At 38.6% G+C, this 12433-nt stretch overlaps 1 protein-coding gene across 1 annotated transcript in view; it reads left to right on the top strand.

Annotated features, from left to right (window-relative positions):
• Positions 1 to 2509: 2509 nt before the first annotated feature.
• EXPH5 (exophilin 5) overlaps positions 2510 to 12433 on the top strand; it is an 82493-nt gene continuing 72569 nt past the window's right edge. The window contains 1 exon segment of the mRNA XM_079101573.1: positions 2510 to 2784. Coding sequence (XP_078957699.1) covers positions 2666 to 2784 — 119 coding nt within the window. The 5' untranslated portion in view covers positions 2510 to 2665.

The raw sequence follows: 12433 nt of genomic DNA, 5'->3' as shown, positions 1-12433 counted from the left end.
ACCTTTTTCCCCACATCCTCTCCAACACCTATTGTTGCTTGTATTCTTGATAAACACCATTCTAATTGGAGTGAGATGGAATCTTGGTGTAGTTTTGATTTGCATTTCTCTTATTACTAAAGATGGTGAACATTTTTTCATATGTTTGTTGATTGAAGCCCAGACTCTTTAGCATGGTATTCACAATAAGATCTCAGTCTTTGTACTCTTCATGGACCCTACATGCCAACCTACTATTTCTAAACCTCTTTTTCATTACTGTAACCCATCATGGAGCCTTTTTAGAGTTTTTAAAAAATTAATTGCTCTATTCATGAAATACTAATATCATAGATATACTGTATATCTATGACATATATGTATATCTGTGGTTTATACATAAAAAGAATAAGAGTTTGCCCCTATTGAGAATGTATGTTCTAGCCAAAACAGATCACTCAATCCCTGAATATGTCCCTAAATTTTCTATCATCCAAGTTCTTGCCTACTCTGACCATTAGTCTGTCATCCAACACACTATTTCCCTTGCCTAGAATAGACTTACACGTCTTCTCTCATCACTCTCTATTTTTTTCCTGTTGATATCTGACCCTTCATGTTGCAACCTAAATACTGTATCCTGTCCTCTGATCCACTTAGCTGGAACTAGTTTCTTTTCTTCATGATCATGGACTTTTTTTTTTTTTTTTTAATTATATAGTTAGTTTTCTCTTCATGTTGTCTCACCCACTGATTTATAAACTTTCTAAAGACATTGAGCTGGGCTGGGCTGGGCTGCTCACTCCTGAAAGCCCAGCAACTTGAGAGGCTAAGGGGCAGGAGGATTGCAAGTTCAAGGCCAGCCTCAACAATTTGGGTAAGGCCCTAAGCAATTTAGCAAGACCCTGTCTCAAAATAAAATATAAAAAGGGCTGGGACTGTAGCTCAGTTGTAATTGCAGAATACAATGCCTTCATGTAACAGGCACCAGAATATGTTGATTGAAACTAACCAATATATATTACCAACACTGATATATTGGGAACAGGCAAAAACCCTTGGGTTCTCACATTAAAAATCCCATGGCTATGCCCAATAAATGAATAAATGAACACACTAGAAAAAGTGGACACCATATACAAGACACGCTCCCAAACTACCACGGTTAACACAGAAACAATTTATAAAAGAGCTCTGTGTAGTGTAACACTGGCGTACAGAATTGTTATACCTACAGAGAGTTATTTGAATGGCTAGTTTCCCAGACATGTTTTAAATAATGATCAAGATGAGTATAGGATCCAGAGGGCCCAGAGTCAAAAATATAGCTATTATTGATTTTCAGATTCTTGTGACTGATACAAATCTTTTGGTGGGGGGATGGGTGCGATGGATTGAACCCAGGAGCACTCCTCCACTGAGCTTCATCCCTAGTCCTTTTTAAAATTTTGAGACAGGGTGTCACTGAGTTGCTGAGGCTGGCCTCAAACTTCCCATCCTCTGCCTCAGCCTGGGATTACAGACAGGCACCACAGCGCCAGGCTCAGATATAAAAAATCTTTATTGGGTTTATTTACCATGAAAAGAGATGATACATTTGGACATAAATTTTAGCAATTTTAGCAATCAACACCACCTCATAAGGTGACCAAATCAAGCTATTGGGGCAGGAAAGTCCACTTGAAAAAGTTGTTTTTATGTAGGAAGTGAAGCCAAAAGAAACAGCATATTTTCTGAAAAGCCTTGACAATTTTTAAAATTTATATATATGTATACATATACATAAATAAAACATCCAAGGAAATATTCATCATACTTTATTATATCAGAATAATTTACTTTCTAGGAAAAGTTATTCCTGTGGTTTCACAGGATTGCATTTTACCTTAGTCAGAGGAGGTTTTCACCATCCTTTGCCATAGCCAGGGCAGTCTTCCAAAATAACGTACACGGGGGTTTTTGTTTGTTGAATTTCCAAAATCTAAGAATGACTTTCATGGGGCAATGAAGTGGCAGTGGTGGGTTATAGAGATGAGAAGTTTGGCAAAGATTAGTTTCCACGGTTACCCTTAATTTCAGCCCTTCTGCCAGATCTGTCCACAAATGGCTAATTAGGTTATCTCTTCCCGGTCTTTCAAATGAGAGAAACCCTTCCACCAGTTCTAAAGCTCCTACCTGCAATTCTATTATCTCTGAGTTCTAAATTATTGAAAGGGAGGATTGGTCATGAATCTCTTTCCTTTTCACTCCTACGAATCAAGCTCAAGTTCTTACAGCAATCAGCAACCGCCAAGACAAATACTTCAGAACCAACACTTCAGCCTAGGCCTCACTTAGGCAGAATTATGTAGGCTTGTTTGCCTAACAAGTCTGATAGGAGGTGGGGGGTGGGGGAGGAGACGAAGCAGGGCCCGCCTCCCTCGAAAGGGGATTGGTTCCTTCTCTGCCTTTAGTCGTTCATTTTGCATCTCGGTTGGACAGGTTGAGAGAAACATGTCATTAAGGTGTTGTCAAAATGATCCCTGTTTATGTGGGCCGTTCCCTAGGTTTGTGGCTTTAGATTTTCAAAGGGGCGGACTTATTCCCTATAAGATCAAGTTCCTGAAGCCAGTCTGCCGTATCTCAAAAAATGCCATCATAACAGGAGGCGCCAAGGAGCTTAAGTGTAACACACATAGTAGAGAAAATGACGAAAGTTCCTCAGGGATTCGATTTCAGTTTTTTAAGTGAGGAAGAAGCCAGGAAGATCCTTCAGGTGCTGGAAAGAAATGAGGAACTACAAAGGGCAGAGAAGGACAGGATCAGGTACAGAGCAAATTCCTTCCTCTTTTCCTGGGCGTGGGTCCAGCAGCTGCCAGGGGTCCGCGGCTCTCCTGGAGCAAGGCGTGCGCGGGATTGGCGCGGAGCTTTCGCGGGGCACCTGTCCAGGGCTGGGCGATGCAGAGCAGCGAGCTCCAGGCAGACGCTCCCGAGGCTGCGGGTCAGGGAAAGGAAGTCTGCGCGGCGTTTCTCTCTGAAGGACTCTTGGAATGCCTGGTTGGTGCTCTGCAGACTTGGTATCCCAGATGGGCTCGGCCGCGAGTCTGGGATCCCGCAGGATGGTGGCGCATTCTTCCGTGTGTTTCTCTCCTGCTGGGTCCCTCGCAGCTGTCCCACCCAGGCTCGGGACACGTGGGCGATGCCCTGGCGCTTGGGGTCCGGGCGCTGAGGGTCTGCGCAGCGTCGCCGCGCTAGTACTCAGGTGTCTTCATTGGTGGTCGGGGCACCCTTTTAGGCAGGTGGAATAATAAGGCGGGAGTGCTATCAAGAGCGGAATCCTGGCAGCTGCTTCCTCTGATGCCCGTTTGCACCAAATCCATGGGCGGGAGCTCCAGGAACTTGCCAAAGAGAGATTTGTGTGGGTGAATGGGACTTGCACGCGCGGGGTTGGCGGCAGTGGGTGGGTCTCCTTGTGTGTGGTATTGTAAGGAGGAAGTTTCTACGGAATTTCACCCCCGACCTTACAATAAAGTGTCGTAAATGAGGGATTAGTTACCAGCGAAGGAAATGCGGGGATAATTATCTGGGTTGCAAATAACCAGTTTTTCTGCTAGGGAAGGATGGGATAAGTCTTGGAATGAATCGAAGTACTTCTCTCACCAGACTTGGACTAGACACATCCAAGGCCTTCTCTAGGTAATTGTGGAAGGGAATTCAGGTCATCACTCTCAAGCCACACAACGCGTGGTGACGGGTAGAATTTAGAAAGTGGTTTTGTTTGTAATCAGCCAACTGGTGATGTGAGTTCTGGATTCCCAATTCTTTCCAGCTATCCCCTGCTACCTGCAAAAGTCCTTCCAAGGACACCCCTCCAAAAGCCCTTCAAGGACACCCTTCAAATTGGGAATCCCTAATCCTTGTAGAAGGAATTAGAATATACTGGGCCCAAATTCCTGTCTTCATTCTTCTACCCTAGACATGACTGTTTGGAGGAGGAGTGAAATTTGAGGTTTGAGGATATGAATTTCATACCACCATACTCTGCCTTTAGAATTTTTATTTTATTTTATTGTTTTATTTTGGTACTGGTAATTGAACCCAGAGTTGCTCTGTCATGGAACCACATTCCCAGCCCTTTTGATTTTTTTATTTTGAGATGGGGTCTTGCTAGATTGCCTAGACTGGCACTGACCTTGGTATCCTGCTGCCTCAGCCTCATGAGTGACTGGGATTACAGGTGAGCACCACCAGCCCAACTATCATACTCTGCCTTTAGAGAAATAGGCCCCATTTTTTCCCAAAACAGTATAAAAAGAGTGTTCTCCTGAGAACAGTGTGTCCACTCCCATGTACCAGTATCCACACATATGCACATACATTGCACACAACCACACTTGGGAAGTCTGGGAGAAACTTCAGAACTGCAGTGGAGTTTGTCTTCAGCACATACATGCCTGAGGCACTAAGAAACTGTCTAGTGTGTGTTATTGAAAGTGCTCATGTTCTGAAGAGGTGGAGCTTCTTAAGTGATCTGTTGTATATTTGCAGAAATTGAGGAGAGAATTAGAGGAAGTTTTCTTTCAGGATGCTATCAACTTGACTTCTCATGAATTATATTGTTAGAAATAGTTGTATAATTTAATTTTCATTCAAGGGAATTTTGACCTTTTATATTTGACCCAATGCTTGCCTTGTTGTATTTTTTCTATAGCAGCTCTTGGTGCCCACTAGAGTTGACTTTTGAGGGAACTGGATTTGCACATAGATAGCAAAAGCCACTGGACTTGGTGTTGGAAGGTTGAAATTCATTTTCTGATTGCATGATGCTCACATCCTAAATGAAGCATTGACAGGAAAAGCCACAACGCTAAGACAAAATCAACATCAAAACTATTAAACTATTAAAATAGTTACTCAAATAATTTGATAAAGGTCATCATTAAAATTAAAAAAAAAATAATTTAAGGAAAGTTGATGGTTGGACCAAGTCCAAAAGCAATGATTCCTAGTACTTCCTTTTTCCCTGTTTAATTTTGGCTCCCATATCAAATACCCATGTCTGGATGCCAGTCTCCATGGGATTGTTCAGCTCACCTGCTTCAAGCTCACATGCATGGATCTTAGTAGCAGATACTGACATGCAGAAAGGGCCTGAGGTAACATGTCAACTTGGCTGCTCTTCTCATTCTCGATATGTATGATCATCATATTTTCCAAATCAAAAATTAGGTCACGTGACTTACAATTCAAGAGTATGATTTCAGAGACAGTTCAACGGACCTATCTGAGAAACTCTGGGGACCTTTTTACTCTATCAAGAAACAGCTTCAAGATCTCTTGGCTGAAACAATAAGGGAACAAATGGGAGAGTTTGGAAAGTTAGTAGGATGGTGGACATGTGATGAGCTTAGTTGTACCTGTGACAGGCTTGAGATACAAGACAACTAAGAAGAAACATTTCATAATTAGAATACAGGACTACAATAAGTCATGGAGGCCCAGAGATAGTCAGAGATTGATGCTGAAGCCATGAGAGTAGTTGAGTTCCCCCTGCAGGAGATAGCAAACCCTGTCCACTTCCACAGAAGCACCTGAACACACAGAACTTTCCCTTGGTCTCTCCTCATCTGTGCCAGATGGTTCTGGCTCCAGTTTCCTGGAAAAGTATCTGCATTAAGTATAATAATAATGTTTTTCTGATACATAAAAAGTTGATCAAAATTTTAATAAAACCACTAAGATTCAAGTTGATAAATAGGCAAAAATAGAAGCAAATTATTCACTCTATAATAGCCAAATGGTAAACAAAACAGATGGGGAGATGTTCACTCCCATGGTAATAAATGAAAAGTAATCTTGAGATACCATGTTTGTTTCCGCTTTTAAAATGACAGAAAAAAAAAACTATCAATGAGAGCTGGAGTGAAATTGATAGAATTGCATGTTCTAAGTTTACTATAGGCCTTTTAGTGAGCAATATGACAAAATTTATAAAAATATGTCTTGCCCTTGACTCAGTTGTTCAATTTTTTAATATTTCTCATTAGTGGGAGACAGAAATAAAGGAGATGGCTGCATCAACACTTATTACATACTGCCTTTTTATGTAATAATAGTAATTATTGTGGTACTAATAATAACAAATATGTATTGGGCACTTACTGTATACTGAGCATTGTACTAAGCAAGTTATATAGATTTAATTTATCCTCCCAAAAATCTTGTTAGGTACACTTTTTAAATTCCATTTTGCAGAGAAGGAAAAATTCTACAAAGGGAATGTATCTTGTCTAAGTTAAGCAGTAGTTTCGGAATTCATTTCCGATCTATCTCAAAACTATTTTCCCCATCAACATTGAGTAATACTCATAAGTATTCCTTGGGTTGAGTATTATTAATGGGTTTTTACAGAGTGGAAACATATTTAGCAAGATTAAGGAACTTGCCCAGGGCCACACAGTTCACAAATGGCAGAGCTAGAATTTGAGCTGAAATCTGTCTGAATCTAAAACTTGCATTTTTTACTGTGTGTGTATGTGTGTGTGTGTGTGTGTGTATGCCCAAACATACATATGTAAGTGTATATGTACATAAATGTCTATATATAAATACACACACAAGTATATATTATATATGGTATATGTAATCTGAAAAGCATCTTAATTTTTACAAGTCATTGAAAGCTACTACTATATATCTTTCCCATGCACCTTTATCACTGAGTCTCATGAACTGCACTCAAACAGAAAGTACCAAAAAATTATCACCTCATCAGCTCACAAAATAGATAAGAATAAATCAAAACTGTTTACTTTTCCTATTGCAGAAAACTTGGGAAGTATAAGTTGTTACAGTGCTTGGTGTAATCAAGTTGAAAAAGAGCATGTCTAGTTTTAGACTGTCTTTCCTCAAAGGTAAGACTACAGCCCATGATGATTTTCCAGAATTTATTTGTTTCTGATTGATTTACGCTAGTGTCCTTGAGCTGTGGAACAATTCTAAAAGGGACTGTGTGTACCCATGTTGTAAAGTGGTCAGTAGCTAGTGGAAATATCCTGCAGAGATTAAAAGTCAGATCATAAGCTTCCTTTCTCTCATAGGTTTCTCTCCCAGCCTGTGAAATGTGCCTCTAAGAGAGTTTCAAGAGCCACTGGACACTAATTTATTGGGCACCTTCTATTTGACCTACAGTGTTGGCCCTGAGAATATAACAGAGAATAGAGCCAGAATTTGCCCTAACTGGTTTCAATCTATGAAAGTTTTTCATTGGTAGTAGGACCTGTAAGACTTAAGTGTCCACATAAATGTACTTACCCTTAATCAGCCCTGTGTGGCCAGGAAAAGTAACCATGAAGACAATGCCTGGAAGTCATAGGTGTGCCCAAAAGACTTGGGTGTTCTGATTTATAACAAGGTATCAGATTAATATCATATGTGTTTCCAACAACATCCAATTAGTTCATTCGTTTAAACTGAGAGGAGAATTTCCTTGCATGGGTATTCTCCTGCCTCGTTACTCCTATGGATTTTTTCCCATGGGCAATACACATGGAACTGCTATTTTAATATAGCCCATACCCTAAGGTTGTGGAGTAGGGTCGTTTTTAGATTTTATTACTTCTTTTTTTTTTTTAGATTTTATTACTTCTTTAACTATTAAAGTCTTTCACATCTGTTTGTTTTTATCCTCATCTTAAACTGGATAAAACAGGAATTTTTATGTTCTTTTTCAAAAGCTGACGATAACAATGACTATAGTACAGACTAACATTTGTCGAACTCTTGCTCTGTGCTGAATTCTTCATGTGAATTATCTAATTTAATTCTCACAACAACCAGATGAGTTAAGGGATATTCTAATCTCCATTCTACAAAGGAAGGAAACACAGGTCAGTATCTTGCTTGAGATAACACCAGCAATCTAGCAAGTGTCAGATTTGGGAACCATCTGCAGTGATCGCTGTGTAGGAGTGCCTCCTGTATAAAAAAGTTGAAGTGACGTCCCTTGCAATGCCCATCTAACTTGTAACAAAACCACAACTGGAATCTTTTCACTTTAAAACTCTTGCTATTTCCACTGCTCATAAAAATAGAGAACACACAATTCTAGGCAGTCACATGCCCAATTTAAAGTCAGAGATATTCAAAAAACCAAAGGACAAATGATCTCGCTGATAAGCGGATGATGATTCATAATGGGGGGTGGGAGGGAGGCAAGAATGGAGGAAAGAGGGACTGTATAGAGGGAAAAGAGTGGTGGGAGGAGTGAGGGGGAAAGAAAAAATAACAAAATGAATCAAACATCATTACGCTATGTAAATGTATGATTACGCGAATGCTGTGCCTCTACTTCATGTACAGAGAAACAAGTTTACCCCATTTGTTTACAGTTAAAAAAAATAAAGTCAGAGATATTATTACTAAGAAAAATGGCACAATAGATACTAAGGGACAATTTGTAGTATCTGCCTATATAGGGAAATTTTACTTTTTAAGAAGTATATGTGCATTTTTTAAGAATATACTCCAAACTGTCAAAATGGTTATCTCTTGGGAATATTTTATGAAATGCAAACCCTTTTATTTCTTACACTGTCATGTGTTATTTTAAAAAGTAACGATGCCTTGTTTCTTTGGCTAATAAGAAAAGGCAGAATGTTTGATCATTTTTTGCCTTCATAAATGTCCCTTTAAATAATTTATTTTAAAATGTTTAAATGTTTTTTTGCTCTTGTCCTTTTCTTTATAATGTCAATGTGTAGGTAGGTAAATTTTTGCTTGCTTTCTTGTGGTCAAGGATTACCTCAGGAGGAGAGCCTCACTTACTCAGTAGGACCCCGGGACCTAGTGAGGGCATTTGATCACTGCTGTGCAGGGAATGCAAAGCAAGGGAAAGAGATCTGGGGAGACCTTGCGAAGGACAAAAGAAGGTCAAGTTGAGGTCAGAAAATCTTTCCTTCTTCTGCACATAGGGTCTTAAAACCATGTGAAGGTCAAAGGAAGATCAGGTTAAGGTCAGTAAGAAAATCTTCTTCCCTATTAGTGGTTATGGGCACGTGGCCAAGAGCTTCACTGAAACACTCACACACGTGGCTGAATTGTCCTCTCCGTCTTCGTTCAGGTCTGTTCTTCAGCAGGTAGTTATTTCAGGGGCCATGATGTTGGAGAGCACAGGCTTACTCCCTCCCCTCTCAGGAATGTTTCCTTATTGACATTGTGAATGACCCTACTAAAAGACTGTACTTGAAATATTAAATTGGCACACCACAGTAGCCAGCTTCCTCATGCCACTGTGTGTTAGCTTTTTAATGATGAAAGAAGAAATGGAAAGCTACAATGACCAAAGCCCCCACCTCCAACAACATATTGTGAGTTTTTATATCGCTATCAAGTTTACCTTGGTTTTCAGCTTGCAAAACAAAGCATTTAACAGCAGTTGAAGGAAGAAGAGATGTAGGGGAGGGAGTGAAGGGGAGAGAGTAAACTCCCCTGGTAAACACTGTTTTGTTCTCAATCACTATGGTTTGATTTTTTAAAGAATGTTATTATAAGTTGAAATATCAAGTACATAACCTTTGAGAATGACCTCTTTAACTCAGCAAAATGCCTTTGAGATTCACACCAGTTGTTGTATGTATCAATAATTCACTCTTTTGTATGACCTTATTATTCCATTTTATGGATGTCCATCGATCCAACGAAGGACATTTGTATTGTTTCCTGTTTTGGATATTGAATAGAGAAGCCACAAACATCTGTGTACAGATGTTTTTGTTTGTTTATTTTAGTTTTGCTGTGTGTGTGTTATTTTTGGTTTTTTGTTTTGTTTTGTTTCAGTGCTGGCGATCAAACCCTGGGCCACATAAATGCTAGGCAAGCACTCTAACACTGAGCTACACCCCAGGCCTGTGTACAGGTTTCTGTGCAAACAAGTTTTTATAGACTGGAACTGCCAGATCTTTTTTTTCCCCCAGTACTGGGGATTGAACCTAGGGCCTTGTATGTACTACGCAAGTGTTCTACCCACTGAGCTACATCCCTATTCCCTTTTAAATTTGTTTTGTTTTGTTTTAAGACAGGATCTTGCTAAGCTGGCCTCAAACCTGCAATCCTGGGGCTGGGGATATAGCTCAGTTGGTAGAGTGCTTGCCTCGCAAGCACAAGGCCCAGGGTTCAAATCCCCAGCACTGAAAAAAAAAAAACAAAAAAACCTGTGATTCTCCTATATCAGTTTCCCAAGTACCTGGATTTACAGGTGTATATCACTATGTTTGGTCATATTCTTGAATTTATAAGAAACTGCCAAACTGTTTTTCCCAATGGCTATAACATTTTGCATCTCTACCAGCAGTGTATGAGAGTTCCAATTTTGTCTTAGTTGTTTGTGCAACTATAATAAAATGCCTCAGAATGGATAATTTATAAATAACAGAAATGTATTGCTTACAGTTCTGGAGCTGGGGAAATCCAACATCAAGGTACTGGTGTCTAGTAAGAGCCCAAAATTCTTCACAGATTGTGCCTTGTATGTGTCTTCACATGGTGGAAGAGGACAAAAGACTACCTCTCAATCCTCTTTTACAAGGAAATTAAGTGAGGGTGGATCCCTCTTGCTCTAATCATTTTCCAAAGCTCAGTCTCTTAATACTGTCACCTCAAGGATTAGGTCTCAGTATATGAATTTGGAGAGGACACATATGCAGATCACAGCACTGCAATTCTTCAATCTTGACAGTTTGTTGTTGTGTTTTTATTTATACATTCTAAGAGGTCTATAGTGTTATCAAGTTTTAATTTGCATTTCCCCCATGACTAATGATGGTAAACATATTTTCATGTGCTTTATTTGCTTTCATAAATTCTCTTTGGTGAAGTGTCTGTTCAAATTGTTTACATATTTTTTAGTTTGGTTATTTTCAAGAATTCTTTATATATTCTCTTTAATTCCCTTTGTGGAATTTTCAAACATTTTCTTTCCATCTGTAGCTTGTCTTACAGTATCTTTGCAGAACAGAAAATTTACATTTTGAGGAAATATAATATATAAAATTCTTTCTGTTATAAATCATACTTTTTGTAGCAATCTGAGAACACTCTGCTTAAGCCCAGATTACAAAGATTTATTCCTATGATTTAAAAACAATTTTACAGTTTAATGTCTGACATTGTTCCATTTTGAAATAGTTTCATGGAAATGAAATGTAAAGTATGAGACTTACATGAGGTTTGTTTTATTTTTTTTTTTTTTGCGTGTGGATGCCCAATTATCCCAACACCATTTGTTGAAAGGATTGTCTTTCATGAATTATCTTTGTATCTTTGAAAAAACTTTATTATACTTTTGGTTCTACTTCTAGACTCTGTTCCATTGATCTATGTCTTTTTCCCCACAAATAGCATGCTAACTTGATTATTGTGACTTTATAGTAAATCTTAACATCATGGTGGGAATCCTCCAATTTTGTTTTCTTTTTTAAGATTGTTTTGTCTATTTTTAGTTCCCTTATTTTTCTATGTAAAATTTAAAATTTTAATTTTCTGATTGTTCATTGGTAGTATATAGAAACACAGTGGATTCATGTATTTTTTTGTATATTCTACCTAAATATATATTCTAAATATATATCCTAAATATATCAGTTCTAGGATGTTCTCTTTTCTTTCTTTCTTTTTTTTTGATAGAGTTTTAAAGTGACTTTCTCTGTAGTCAATCAATCAATCATGTCATCTGCAAATAGAGACTGTTTTATTTCTGCCTTTCTAATAGGTATGTCTTTTATTTCTTTCCCTTGCCTAGGACTAAGCATGATGTTGAATAGGAGTGTTGAGACCATATATCTTTGCCTTGTGCCTGACCATTCAGTCTTTCATTGTTATGTGTGATGTAAACAATAAGTTTTTTGTAGATGCCTTTTTCAAATTCTATTTCTTGCTTCTGAGAGTTATTATCAAATGCTTTTTCTGCATCAATTAATATGGTCACATGACTTTTCTCCTTTAGACAGTTGATATAGTGGTTTATGGTAAGCAATTTTAAAATAGCAAACCAGTATTACTATTATGAGTTAGACTGTGTTCTCTCAAAACAAGATATACTGGGGTCCTAAGTCCTAGTACCTCAGAATGTGACCTTATTTGAAGAAAGGGTATTTACAAGAGTATTTACAGTGGTAGTTAAATTAAAATGAGATTGTTAGGCCAGGCATGCCTATAATCCTAGCAATTCGGGAGGCTGAGGCAGGAGGAATGCAAGTTCAAAGCCAGCCTCAGCAATTTAGCCAGGCCCTAAGCAATTTAATGAGACCCTGTCTCAAAATATAAAAAGAAAGAAAGAAATGTCTAGGAATGTGGCTCAGTGGTTAATTGTACCTGGGTTCAGTCCCTAGTACCAAAAAAAAAAAAAAAAAAAATGAGATCATTAGAGTGGGCTGGGCTCTCTTCTAATATAACCCATGACCTTATAAAAAGGAAAATG

The sequence above is a fragment of the Sciurus vulgaris genome (assembly GCF_902686455.1).
Source record: "Sciurus vulgaris genome assembly, chromosome: 11".
Taxonomy (NCBI): Eukaryota; Metazoa; Chordata; class Mammalia; order Rodentia; family Sciuridae; genus Sciurus; species Sciurus vulgaris.
The sequence above is the reverse complement of the archived record's forward strand: the minus strand, read 5'-3'. Positions and strand labels throughout refer to the sequence as shown.